Source organism: Orcinus orca, chromosome 4 (genome assembly GCF_937001465.1).
Source record: "Orcinus orca chromosome 4, mOrcOrc1.1, whole genome shotgun sequence".
Lineage (NCBI taxonomy): Eukaryota > Metazoa > Chordata > Mammalia > Artiodactyla > Delphinidae > Orcinus > Orcinus orca.
The window spans coordinates 28881448-28895869 of NC_064562.1; the positions used below are offsets into that span (position 1 = coordinate 28881448).

The window sequence follows — 14422 nt, forward strand, 5'->3', positions numbered from 1 at the left end:
AGTGAATCGGTTAGAAGGACGATAGCTTTATTTTATTATCTTCTCATTCATGTTCAAGGGCAGCTCAAACAAGCAGGTGTCCCTGTGGTCACCCTGAGGTGTTAAGCTGTCTCCAAATTTGTTCTTAAACTTAGAAAAACCATATGATCATCCACATCCCTGGACTTGGGTGGTACTTTCCTCTGCTCATGGGAAATGTCCCAAGACAGTTCTGAACTTGCAAGGTGCTTAAAATATCTAAACCCTCAAAAATTCTTGACCTGGAAAACTGTTTTCACTTTCCGTGAGGCTCAGCATAGAGAAGTCCAGGACACAACCTCATTTAAGCTGCTGGCAAAAAGAAATGCTGTGTTTTCAGTCATATCATTCTGCAATCAGAGGAAATTAGAGAATTGACACAAGGGAAAGATACTGACTTACTGTTTTCTTATTAAGTAATGCATTTAAGGGAACGGCACAGGATAAATTAATTTCACTTCATCTCTAAATAATTCCTAGTATGAATTTAAGATGGTCAGTCACAAACTTTGGATTTTTATTAGCATTAATATCATTTTCTTGTTACTTTATGTTACCAACTCAAACTTCAGCTCTTAACGAAAGAGGTTTATTCACTATTTCCTAATGAATTTAAGATTACCTTAAGATGTTTCTTTCCTTTCTTCCTGATTCAGCAAGTGTTCAAATTGAACTAACTTACACCTCTTCCAAAAAAAGAATTTGAGTTTCTGAATAGTTGTGTACACACTGTCCCGTAGATATTCATTTTCTACATTTCCCAACCTCTCTACATTGTTTCAAAGTTATATATGTTTAAGAGAAAAAAATTGGGTGAGTCTGCCAGATTTTTAATTTTGCTCTTTTGTACCAATCTATTTTTTTTCCCTCCAGTAGACAATTAATTCTGATAATTTTGCCCATTTGTGGTACTCGGAGTTATTTTTATTTATTTACTTTTAAAAACCAAAATTTTTTATTTTGAAATAATCTCTAGCCTGCAGAAAAATTGCAAGTAAATAGTACAATAGACTCCCATAATACCCCTTCCCCAGATTTACCAAGTTTTAACATCTTTAGGCAGTTATTTTTTAAAATTTCGATTCCTCCAGATAACGTTTATTTCAAATTTGAATTTTTTCAAAGTACTTTTTGTTTGGAATGCGTTTTTCTTTGCAGAAATGAAAAGTAACCTAACTTTAAAAATCTGAGATAAAGTTCCAAGTCGTTTTATATTTTTTGACAGGAACTTCTGTTCACTTTGGTTCTCTTTAGTTCTTGAGAGCTAATCATTTACTTTGCTATTATTTTTCCTTTATTGCCATTTTTACATAAAATATTTTTGTATTTAAAATATTTTCAGCATTCTTTAAATACTCCTGTGTAAAAGTTTGTGGTGATTTCTAAAAGAAGGATGCATGCTTAATATCTTGCATGTTTTCTTCACTTGTGTCTCTACTGGGTGTGTTTTCATGACCTTCATGTTTAAAATTACAATAGAGAAAAATATTTCTCTCTGTTCTTCTTCTCCTTCCCCTTCCTGTTCTTCTTCTTCCCCTCCCCCATTCCTTTTTCTCGCTCCCCTTTCCTCCCCTGCCCCTTTCTTCTCTCCTCTCCGCCACACATGAAGTACTAATGGCAGCTGACCACCATTTGTACTCCTCCAGGTCAGGTAAAGGAGTGGGCAGCTGCCCTTCTCCCCTGGTGATGAGAGTTGTTTGCCTTCTTGGTCAGCTTCCATCCCTGGGGGCAGAAAGTAGCAGTGTGCTGGATTTTCCAACAGCCTCCTAGCTTTCCCTTGGACCAAGTTTCTTAAGGTTCCACAAGAACATGCCCCAGTGAGCAATTACATTCCTTCCCTTTACAGGTGTTTTTCTTTTCCTTCTTTTTTTTTTTTCTCTAACAGAGGGCACACATAGTCTGGTAGAATTTTTTTTTTTTTTTATTAGAAACTTGAAGCAATTGGGGAAGGCAGGGAGAAATAGCAGATGAGGTGTCTTTGGGTGAGTCACAGTGTTTTAGTAAGTGGGGTGAAAATGTAACAGATGAATTATCGCAATTGGTAGGTTGGAACTCTGCTGAGTTAGAATTGTTCTGTGTTCTTCCTTCTTCTTCTTTGGAATGAAAGCATCAGAGCAGGGAAGGGAAAGTGCTGGGAAAATGTGGTGGTAGCTTGTGTGTGCTGGTGAATTTTCTGTTTGTTTCTAAATTTAATTTGTAAAAACAGCTGGATGATTTTATTTTAAGACAGAGAACCATAGAAAGCCAGAAATCAGACTAATTTAGTGGAGTTTTACTATAAACGTATTACCATGTTTACTTTGTTTGTAGGACTTTTCAGAAAGATTGAGGGAAAAAGTAAACTAATGTAGCTGAAAAAGATTCTGATTTTGGATTATAAAGAATATTCTCCAAACTCATTCAATCACTGGGCGTCTCTAAGTACTTTCGACTGGGACCCAAGTCAGTGTCGAGTAGGGTGCCAGCACGTTGGGCTGGGCTGAAAGTTTCCGGTTTCAAAAAAGTGACCACTGGTTATAGAATTATGAAGCATTTACCGAAATAAAAAGTCAACTATTTGTATCTCTGTTCATTAGTTTAGGTTAGGTTTTAAACTAATCCACGAGGTATAGTGTTCCTTGGCCAGAAAGGAAACAGAATTTCTACCTTATTTATGGTAGAACATATATTCTGATTGAACACTCTAAATGCATTTTTAAGTTTGAATCCCAAATAAGTTATTAACAAATTTACCTAGTCCCAGTGCATCCACAGATTGTTAAGAGCTGCTAGGGATGATTGAGTTATTTGAAAACAGTGAAAATTTAATAGAGGATTAATACCATAGACATTATGTAGTCATTGGCTTCTCGTGTGACAGCTCCTTTTTATTCCATGAATTCAAAGGATGGCTTATTTTTTCATATAAAGACTATGGTTCTCAAAATATAGAATGATCATTTGGTCAAAAGCTGAAAATAGAAGATTTCCTTTAGAAGCCTCCTGGATTTTAAAATGGTGATTTGCTGGTAGCAAGTTGATTGAAAATGTTATCTGACTTGTATGAGATTTAAATAATTGACTTAATGACAGAGAGAATATTCAGTTACTGCAGTAATTGGTTGGCAAAGCCTTTAGAACAGAATTATTTAGTCCTAGTTATAAAGGATTGCACCTTTAATCAGGGTGCTTAATTTGATTTCTTGAATGTATCTGTGGCTTGTCTGACAAACTCAGTAACAAATGAGTTCTGAACTGTAGGAACCGATCAAAATGTAATCAGTGTCAATTGCCATTGTTGTAGTTTATTGCATATTGCTGTCAGTTGCTGTAATCGAGAGTTGTTGAGGTGCTTTGAAAAGTTTCCAGACTTTTGAGTAATCGACTTCATGTATCTGATGTTATGGCTGTGAAATAACCATCACTTCCTGTTTTACTTTATTTTCAAAAAGTTTGAGAAATAACATTGCATTGTCACCCATCCTTTCCCATGCCGAAGCCTCAAACTTTTTAAGTGGCATGCATGACTTAACATGGTGGTCCCATTTGGACAGGATTTTCTTTTTGAACTTTAGTTTGAAAAGGGTATACTAACAAGTTTCCTTCTGTATATAGACAAATACAGTGTAAGGGAGGAAAAAATACCTGAAACGACTAGTTTTCTGGGGGGGTCTTAGTTGAAACATCATTCTGGAGTGAGGGAGAAGTAAGTGTTTTCCACAAATCTCTTATTTTCTCCTTTGTGTGATTGGAGCGTAGAAACTCACTCCAGTTTCTGTTGATTGTTTGATGTCTTTCATCATAAGCCATTTACTGCTCCCTCCCGAGGGTAGGTACCACCACTGAGCGCTTATACTTTTGGTGACTCAGTTGTGGTAATTACCCACTCATTTGATGATTTATGGAAATCTGCGTACATTCCTGATTTGCTTTGATGCTCTCAGTAGTTCCACGAGAGCGTGTACGTTATCTCCGTCGTGCACATGAAGAGCTGAAGTTCAGAGAGGTTTGGAGCTGACTTGTTGGGGTGGTGAGGCTGGTCAGGGCTGAGGCGGGATTGAAGCCCAGGTGTGTGTCCCTTGCTGCACGCTCCTCCCTGCTGCCAGGTCACGGCCAAGTGCAGTAGCCCAGCCTCACAAGGCTCGGAGATGCCACCGCACTCGGAATGCTTGCCTTTCCCACTATCCTTTCCTTCTATTTCAACCAGGGTTGACTTTTTCCTTTACAGAACTAATTGCACTGCCCTCCTCCTCCTTCAACTCTTCTACTTCTTCTTTTTTTTAGTGCCTGTTTTACATCTTTTTTAGAGTTTACTAGATATTTGAAAGGGCATTTGTAAGAAATGCATCATTAATTTACTTTTAGGACAAAGAAAACTAATTTAGAATGAATGTCAGACATGTTACATAGAGGCTTCTAGTAAATATTTCTTGGATGAGTGTATAGATTGTAACGTTAATGTGAAAGATTACCCATGAAAGACTTTTTAAGTTTATGTGTCATTTCTGTTTTGGTTGATCACGTATTAGTCTTCAGAAAGATAATATGATGAGTATAAACCTTAGAAGTGTGGGACCAGACTTACCATCCTTTGCCCCCACTGACTTCTTGTTCTTCTAATAGGAATTTTGCCATTAAGGGTACTGCCTGTTTCCCCTGTCATGACACAGTGTGATAGCAATCGTGCCACCTGAAACAAGTTCAAATGTATAGACACTGCAAAATGCCACATGCTGTAAGCCATGGCTACTGAGTAGTACCTTCTAATAAGAGTAGTAGTAGTAATAATAATAGCTGTACATGCTTCGCAGTTATGAATATTTAAATGCTCTGTCCAGTTCTCCCCTACTCCCAGCCCAACCCTTATCCTTTTACTTCGATCTTCACTACAGATTTTCTGAAGTGCGAGAAATGTCTGATAAAAGAATATGGCTTATAATATGATAAGAAATTATATGTAATGTTTTTATAGGAAACCACAGAATTCAATATTTGTGGTTTGACTGTTTAAAGATGAGCCATTTGGTCAAGGTTTGAATTATTTTTTTCTTCCTTGCTTGCTCACCAGATGTGAAAACCTGCAATGAGGTGGACCTGGAGAATTCTATAGATTGGGAAGTGAAGACAATAACGAGTGCCCTGAAACAGTATTTGAGGTGAGCTCCTCTCGGTAGTGGGGCGGGGGAAGAGCGGACTGTTTGGATGTTTAACTCACAGCACATGCAGACTCCGAACATGCATCTCAAAAGTCAAACCTTATGAGAAAGGAGAACATTTATGAGGTACCTAATGATGTCCCAGGAAGTGTGGGACATAGTCAGTGAACATCAGTTGATAGATAAATTGCAACAGAACAGACCTGGAATAGACTTGGGTTTTGAAATAGAGTCTACTGTGGATGTGAGTTTTTGGAATTAAATGCTCTGAAACAGTAAGGAAGAAGGCTGTTTATTACATTCATTGAATCTCTTCTTTATGTTGTGGGCTAAAATGAAGACATTTTCATTTAAGTGTAAACCATGTGAACTTAAAGGATTGTAATGATGACATACATATACCGAGCGATTTGAAAAGAAGTTTACTTGATGAGGTTTTTAATTTTTTTTTTTAAGATAAACTTTGAGTTTTATATTTACTATAGGAAGTATCTAGGATTAGAGCTTGAAAAGCTTCAGCATTTCTTTGAGCATTCACCTTTCTTGAGAAAAGAAAGGAAATGAATGATCACAAAGCTTGAGGATAGATGAAGGACAAGTACACAGAGTAAGGGAATGGAAAACAGTCACGACTGTAATTCTTAGGCTGTGGGTCCGCTGGGGACTTTGCTTTTTGCCTGGCAGACAAATGGCACTGCTCCCCCATCATCAGTTCTTTTTAACCAACCCATAGGATTGATTTTCAGGTAAATACTATTTGGGTTCCAACAAGCACATTAGAATCAACTTATATTACATATTTTGTGTTTTAAAAAATTTGTATATTTTAAAAATTTCAAATTTATACAAGCGGAGAGATGAGTATAATGACTCCTCATGGCCCCATTATCCTGCTCTTCAGTTTTCAACATTCGACACTTCTTGTTTCATCAGTCTCTCTACTGCCACTTTTTGGAATAATACTTTAAAGATTTTCTAAAACGTATTGCTGCACTCATAAATACTTGAGTGCATATCTCAAAAAAAGGTAAGGACTTAAAAAAAGAACGTTATAGAAAAGACAAAAAGAATATAATTATCATACCTAACAAAATGCGTATGATGCAGTACTCAATCTGTGTTCCATTTTTACAGATTTTTTTTTCAAAAACGTATTTTAATGTTTGTTTTAATTCCTTCAGGATTTCAACACTGTCAGCACATTTCATTTGGTTGGTATGTTTTAAGTCGTTTTTCATTTGTGCAGTCCCCTCCCTCTACCCCGCCCCCCCAGCATTTAATTTGTTGATGAACCTGAGTCATTTTTACTCTTTTTTTTTTTTTTTTTTTTGCGGTACGCGGGCCTTTCACTGTTGTGGCCTCTCCCGTTGCGGAGCACAGGCTCCGGACGCGCAGGCTCAGCGGCCATGGCTCACGGGCCCAGACGCTCTGCGGCATGTGGGATCTTCCTGGACCGGGGCACGAACCCGTGTCCCCTGCATCGGCAGGCGGACTCTCAACCACTGCGCCACCAGGGAAGCCCCTGAGTCATTTTTTAAAATAGAATTTTCCACATTTTAGATATGGCTGGTGGTATCCTCAGCTTTCTCTGTTATCTGTCATGTTTCCTATAAGCTAATAGTTAAATCTATAGGCTTCGTTAGATTCACATTCGGCTTTTGTTTGTTTATTGCAAGAATACATCATAGCAATGCTGTATTATTCCTGTTGTGTTATTACATCAGGAGGCCTGTGTTGTCCAGTTGGCCCACTTTTTAATGAAATTAACATTTATCAGTGGGTTCAGGTGTGTGTTACCTATTTTCAAGTATTTTATTTAAAGAAGATTTATTTTTTAATTTTTTATTTTTTTACATCTTTATTGTAGTATAATTGCTTTACAATGGTGTGTTAGTTTCTGCTTTATAACAAAGAGAATCAGTTATACATATACATATGTTCCCATATCTCTTCCCTCTTGCGTCTCCCTCCCTCCCACCCTCCCTATCCCACCCCTCTAGGTGGTCACAAAGCACCGAGCTGATCTCCCTGTGCTATGCGGCTGCTTCCCACTAGCTATCTACCTTACGTTTGGTAGTGTGTATATGTCCATGCCACTCTCTAACTTTGTCCCAGCTTACCCTTCCCCCTCCCCATATCCTCAAGTCCATTCTTTGGTAGGTCTGTGTCTTTATTCCCATCTTACCCCTAGGTTCTTCATAACATTTTTTTTTTCCTGGATTCCATTTACATGTGTTAGCATACGGTATTTGTCTTTCTCTTTCTGACTTACTTCACTCTGTATGACAGACTCTAGGTCCATCCACCTCACTACAAATAACTCAATTTCGTTTCTTTTTATGGCTGAGTAATATTCCATTTTATATATGTGCCACATCTTCTTTATACATTCATCCGATGATGGACACTTAGGTTGCTTCCATCTCCTGACTATTGTAAATAGAGTTGCAATGAACATTTTGGTACATGACTCTTTTTGAATTATGGTTTTCTCAGGGTATATGCCCAGTAGTGGGATTGCTGGGTCATACGGTAGTTCTATTTGTAGTTTTTTAAGGAACCTCCATACTGTTCTCCATAGTGGTTGTACCAATTCACATTCCCACCAGCAGTGTAAGAGGGTTCCCTTTTCTCCACACCCTCTCCAGCATTTATTGTTTCTACATTTTTTGTTGATGGCCATTCTGACCAGTGTGAGATGTTATCTCATTGTAGTTTTGATTTGCATTTCTCTAATGATTAATGATGTTGAGCATTCTTTCATGTGTTTGTTGGCGATCTGTATATGTTCTTCGGAGAAATGTCTATTTAGCTCCTCTGCCCATTTTTGGATTGGGTTGTTTGTTTTTTTGATATTGAGCTGCATTAGCTGCTTGTAAATTTTGGAGATTAATCCTTTGTCAGTTGCTTCATTTGCAAATATTTTCTCCCATTCTGAGGGTTGTTTTTTGGTCTTGTTTATGGTTTCCTTTGCTGTGCAAAAGCTTTTAAGGTTCATTAGGTCCTATTTGTTTATTTTTGTTTTTATTTCCATTTCTCTGGGAGGTGGGTCAAAAAGGATCTTGCTGTGATTTATGTCATAGAGTGTTCTGCCTATGTTTTCCTCTAACAGTTTGATAGTTTCTGGCCTTACATTTAGGTCTTTAATCCATTTTGAGCTTATTTTTGTGTATGGTGTTAGGGAGTGTTCTAATTTCATACTTTTACATGTACCTGTCCGGTTTTCCCAGCACCACTTATTGAAGAGGCTGTCCTATCTCCACTGTACATTCCTGCCTCCTTTATCAAAGATAAGGTGACCCTATGTGCGTGGGTTTATCTCTGGGCTTTCTGTCCTGTTACACTGATCTATATTTCTGTTTTTGTGCCAGTACCATACTGTCTTTTTTTTTTTTAACATCTTTATTGGGGTATAATTGCTTTACAATCGTGTGTTAGTTTCTGCTTTATAACAAAGTGAATCAGTTATACATATACATGTGTTCCCATATCTCTTCCCTCTTAGTACCATATTGTCTTGATTACTGTAGCTTTGTAGTATAGTCTGAAGTCAGGGAGCTTGTTTCCTCCAGCTCCATTTTTCGTTCTCAAGATTGCTTTGGCTATTCGGGGTCTTTGGTGTTTCCATACAAATTGTGAACTTTTTTGTTCCAGTTCTGTGAAAAATGCCATTGGTAGTTTGATAGGGATTGCATTGAATCCGTAGATTGCTTTGGGTAATAGAGTCATTTTCACAATGTTGATTCTTCCAATCTAAGAACATAATATATCTTTCCATCTATTTGTATCATCTTTAATTTCTTTCATCAGTGTCTTATAATTTTCTGCATACAGGTCTTTTGTCTCCTTAAGTAGGTTTATTCCTAGATAGGTAGGTTTATTCCTAGAAATTTTATTCTTTTTGTTGCAGTGGTAAATGGGAGTGTTTTCTTAATTTCACTTGCAGATTTTTCATCATTAGTGTATAAGAATGCCAGAGATTTCTGTGCATTTATTTTGTATCCTGCTACTTTACCAAATTCACTGATTAGCTCTAGTAGTTTTCTGGTAGCATCTTTAGGATTCTCTATGTATAGTTTCATGTCATCTGCAAACAGTGACACCTTTACTTCTTCTTTTCCGATTTGGATTCCTTTTATTTCTTTTTCTTCTCTGACTGCTGTGGCTAAAACTTCCAAAACTATGTTGAATAAGAGTGGTGAGAGTGGGCAACTTTGTCTTGTTCCTGATCTTAGTGGAAATGGTTTCAGTGTTTCACCGTTGAGGAGAGTGCTGGCTGTGGGTTTGTCATATATGGCCTTTATTATGTTGAGGAAAGTTCCCTCTCTGCCTACTTTCTGCAGGGTTTTTATCATAAAAGGGTGTTGAATTTTGTTGAAAGCTTTCTCTGCATCTATTGAGATGATCATATGGTTTTTTTCCTTCAGTTTGTTAATATGGTGTATCATGTTGAGTGATTTGCGTATATTGAAGAATTCTTGCATTCATAGGATAAACCCCACTTGATCATGGTGTATGATCCTTTTAATGTGCTGTTGGATTCTGTTTGCTGGTATTTTGTTGAGGATTTTTGCATCTATGTTCCTCAGTGATATTGGCCTGTAGTTTTCTTTCTTTGTGACATCTTTGTCTGCTTTTGGTATCAGGGTGATGGTGGCTTCATAGACTGAGTTTGGGAGTGTTCCTCCCTCTGCTATATTTTGGAAGAGTTTGAGAAGGATAGGTGTTAGCTCTTCTCTGAATGTTTGATAGAATTCACCTGTGAAGCCATCTGGTCTTGGGCTTTTGTTTTTTGGAAGATATTTGATCACAGTTTCAATTTCAGTGCTTGTGATTGGTCTGTTCATATTTTCTATTTATTCCTGGTTCAGTCTCGGAAGGTTGTATTTATCTAGAAATTTGTCCATTTCTTCCAGGTTGTACATTTTATTGGCATAGAGTTGCTTGTAGTAATCTCTCATGATCCTTTTTATTGCTTCAGTGTCAGTTTTTACTTCTCCTTTTTCATTTCTAATTCTATTAATTTGAGTCTTCTCCCTTTTTCTCTTGATGAGTCTGGCTAATGGTTTATCAATTTTGTTTATCTTCTCAAAGAACCAGCTTTTAGTTTTATTGATCTTTGCTATCATTTCCTTTATTTCTTTTTCATTTATTTCTGATCTGATCATTATGATTTCTTTCCTTCTGCTGAACTTGGGGTTTTTTCCTTCTTCTTTCTCTAATTGCTTTAGGTGCAAGGTTAGGTTGTTTATTTGAAATGTTTCCTGTTTCTTAAGGTAGGATTGTATTGCTATAAACTTCTCTCTTAGAACTGCTTTTGCTGAATCCCATAGGTTTTGGGTCGTCGTGTCTCCATTGTCATTTGTTTCTAGGTATTTTCTGGTTTCCTCCTTGATTTCTTCAGTGATCTCTTCGTTATTGAGTAGTGTATTGTTTAGTCTCCATGTGTTTGTATTTTTTACAGACCTTTTCCTGTAATTGATTATCTAGTCTCATAGCGTCGTGGTCGGAAAAGATACTTGATGCGATTTCAATTTTCTTAAATTTACCAAGGCTTGATTTGTGACCCAAGATATGATCTGTCATGGAGAATGTTCCATGAGCACTTGAGAAAAATGTGTATTCTGTTGTTTTTGGATGGAATGTCCTCTAAATATCAATTAAGTCCATATTGTTTAATGTATCATTTAAAGGTTGTGTTTCCTTATTTATTTTCATTTTGGGTGATCTGTCCATTGGTGAAAGTGGGGTGTTAAAGTCCCCTACTATGATTGTGTTACTGTCAATTTCCCCTTTTATGGCTGTTAGTATTTGCCTTATATATTGATGTGCTCCTATGTTGGGTGCATATATATTTACAATTGTTATATCTTCTTCTTGGATCGATCCCTTGATCATTATGTAGTGTCCGTCTTTGTCTCTTGTAATAGTCTTTATTTTAAAGTCTATTTTGTCTGATATGAGAATTGGTACTCTAGCTTTCTTTTGATTTCCATTTGCATGGAATATGTTTTCCCATCCCCTCACTTTCAGTCTGTATGTGTCACTATGTCTGAAGTGGGTCTCTTGTAGACAGCATAAATATGGGTTTTGTTTTTGTATCCATTCAGCCAGTCTGTGTCTTTTGATGGGAGCATTTAATCCATTTACATTTAAGGTAATTATCAATATGTATGTTCCTATTCCCATTTTCTTAATTGTTTTGGGTTTGTTATTGTAGGTCTTTTCCTTCTTTTGTGTCTCATCCTAGAGAGGTTCCTTTGGCATTTGTTGTAAAGCTGGTTTGGTGGTGCTGAACTCTCTCAGCTTTTGCTTGTCTGTAAAGGTTTTAATTTCTCCATCAAATCTGAATGGGATCCTTGCTGGGTAGAGTAATCTTGGTTGTAGGTTTTTCTCCTTCATCACTTTAAATATGTCCTGCCACTCCCTTTTGGCTTGCAAAGTTTCTGCTGAAAGATCAGCTGTTAACCTTATGGGGATTCCCTTGTGTGTTATTTGTTTTTTTTCCCTTGCTGCTTTTCATATGTTTTCTTTGTATTTAATTTTTGATAGTTTGATTAATATGTGTCTTGGCGTATTTCTCCTTGGATTTATCCTGTATAGGACTCTCGTGCTTCCTGGGCTTGATTAACTATTTCCTTTCCCATATTAGGGAAGTTTTCAACTATAATCTCTTCAAATATTTTCTCAGTTCCTTTCTTTTTCTCTTCTTCTTATGGGACCCCTATAATTCGAATGTTGGTGGGTTTAATGTTGTCCCAGAGGTCTCTGAGACTGTCCTCAGTTCTTTTCACTCTTTTTTGTTTATTCTGCTCTGCAGTAGGTTATTTCCACTGTTTTATCTTCCAGGTCACTTATCCATTCTTCTGCCTCAGTTATTCTGCTATTGATCCCTTCTAGAGTATTTTTAATTTCATTTATTGTATTGTTCATCATTGCTTGTTTCCTCTTTAGTTCTTCTAGGTCCTTGTTAAATGTTTCTTGCATTTTCTCTATTCTATTTCCAAGACTTGGGATCATCTTTACTATCATTATTCTGAATTCTTTTTCAGGTAGACTCCCTATTTCCTCTTCATTTGTTTGGTCTGGTGGGTTTTTACCTTGCTCCTTCATCTGCTGTGTGTTTTTCTGTCTTCTCATTTTGCTTATCTTACTGTGTTTGGGGTCTCCTTTTTGCAGGCTGCAGGTTCGTAGTTCCCGTTGTTTTTGGTGCCTGTCCCCAGTGGCTAAGGTTGGTTCAGTGTGTTGTGTAGGCTTCCTGGTGGTGGGGACTAGTGCCTGTGTTCTGGTGGATGAGGCTGGATCTTGGCTTTCTGGTGGGCAGGTCCACGTGTGGTGGCGTGTTTGGGGTGTCTGTGGCCTTATGATTTTAGGCAGCCTCTCTGCTAATGGGTGGGGTTGCGTTCCTGTCTTGCTAGTTATTTGGCATAGGGTGTCCAGCACTGTAGCTTGCTGGTCGTTGAGTGAAGCTGGGTGTTGGTGTTGAGATGGAGATCTCTGGGAGATTTTCGCCATTTGATACTACGTGGAGCTGGGAGGTCTCTTGTGGGCCAGTGTCCTGAATTCTGCTCTCCCACCTCAGAGGCACAGCCCTGACTCCTGGCTGGAGCACCAAGAGCCTTTCATCCACACAGCTCAGAATAAAAGGGAGAAAAAGTAGAAAGAAAGAGGATAAAATAAAATAAAATAAAGTAAGATAAAATAAAATAAAGTTATTAAAATAAAAAATTATTAAAAATTTTTTTAAAGTAAAAAAAAAAACGGATGGACAGAACCCTAGGAAAAATGGTGAAAGCAAAGCTATACAGACAAAATAACACACAGAACATACACATACACACTCACAAAAAGAGAAAAAGGGAAAATTATCATGTCTCCCAAAGTCCACCTCCTCACTTTGGGATGATTCGTTGTCTATTCATGTATTCCACAGATGCCTGTACATCAGGTTGATTGTGGAGCTTTAATCTGCTGCTCCTGAGGCTGCTGGGAGAGATTTCCCTTTCCCTTCTTTGCTCGCACAGCTCCCGAGGTTCACCTTTGGATTTGGCCCCGCCTTTGCGTGTAGGTCGCCTGAGGGCGTCTTTTCACGCACAGACAGGACGGGGTTAAAGGAGCCGCTGATTCGGGGGCTCTGGCTCACTCAGGTCTGGGGGAGGGAGGGGTACGGATGCGGGGCGAGCCTGCAGCAGCAGAGGCCAGCATGACGTTGCACCAGCCTGAGGCGCGCCGCACATTCTCCCGGGGAAGTTGTCCCTGGATCATCACGGGTCCCTGGCAGTGACGGGCTGCACAGGCTCCCCGGAAGGGAGGTGTGGAGAGTGACGTGTGCTCGCACACAGGCTTCTTGGTGGCGGCAGCAGCAGCCTTAGCGTCTCAGGCCCGTCTCTGGGGTCCGCGCTGTTAGCCGTGGCTCGCGCCCGTCTCTGGAGCTCCTTTAAGCAGAGCTCTTAATCTCCTCTCCTCGCGCACCAGGAAACAAAGAGGGAAGAAAAAGTCTCTTGCCTCTTCGGCAGCCCCAGATTTTTCCCTGGACTCCCTCCCGGCTAGCCGTGGCGCACTAGCCCCCTTCAGGCTGTGTTCACGCCGCCAACCCCAGTCCTCTCCCGGAGCTCTGACCGAAGCCCGAGCCTCAACTCCCAGCCCCGCCCGCCCCGGCGGGTGAGCAGACAAGCCTCTCGAGCTGGTGAGTTCTGGTCGGCCCTGATCCTCTGTGCGGGAATCTCTCTGCTTTGCCCTCTGCACCCCTGTTGCTGTGCTCTCCTCCACGGCGCCGAAGCTTTCCCCCTCCGCCACCTGCAGTCTCCGCCCACGAAGGGGCTTCCTAGTGTGTGGAGACCTTTCCTCCTTCACGGCTCCCTCCCACTGGTGCAGGTCCCGTCCCTATTCTTTTGTCTCTGTTTTTTCTTTTGCCCAACCCAGGTACATGGGGAGTTTCTTGCCTTTTGGGAGGTCTGAGGTCTTCTGCCAGCGTTCAGTAGCTGTTCTGTAGGCGTTGTTCCACGTGTAGATGTTATTTGTGATGTATCTGTGGGGAGAAAGGTGATCTCTGTGTCTTACTCTTCCGCCATCTTCCTCAAGTGCCAAAGAAGATGTTTTTAGCCACTGTTTGAGATTTTTTTTCTTACCCTTTTAAGTACAGTCAGTCCTCTGTATCCTCAGGTTGGTCCCACATTCACGGATTCAACCAACCGCGGATGGTGTAGGTTGTTTACGGTCCACAGTTGGTTGAATCTGTGGAAACTGAGGCCAGACTGTAGAACTTGAGC

At 39.3% G+C, this 14422-nt stretch overlaps 1 protein-coding gene across 5 annotated transcripts in view; it reads left to right on the forward strand.

Moving 5' to 3' along the window:
• The window catches only part of ARHGAP10 (Rho GTPase activating protein 10), a 325463-nt gene that overhangs the window by 197762 nt on the left and 113279 nt on the right, over positions 1 to 14422 (forward strand). For all 5 annotated transcript variants that reach the window (XR_007476997.1, XM_033402919.2, XM_004263621.4 and 2 more), the window contains one exon: positions 5066 to 5153. Coding sequence is in view for 4 of the 5 variants with exons in the window: in XM_033402919.2 (XP_033258810.1) it covers positions 5066 to 5153 (88 nt within the window). In the remaining variant the exon portion in view is untranslated. The remainder of the gene's footprint in view (positions 1 to 5065; positions 5154 to 14422) is intronic.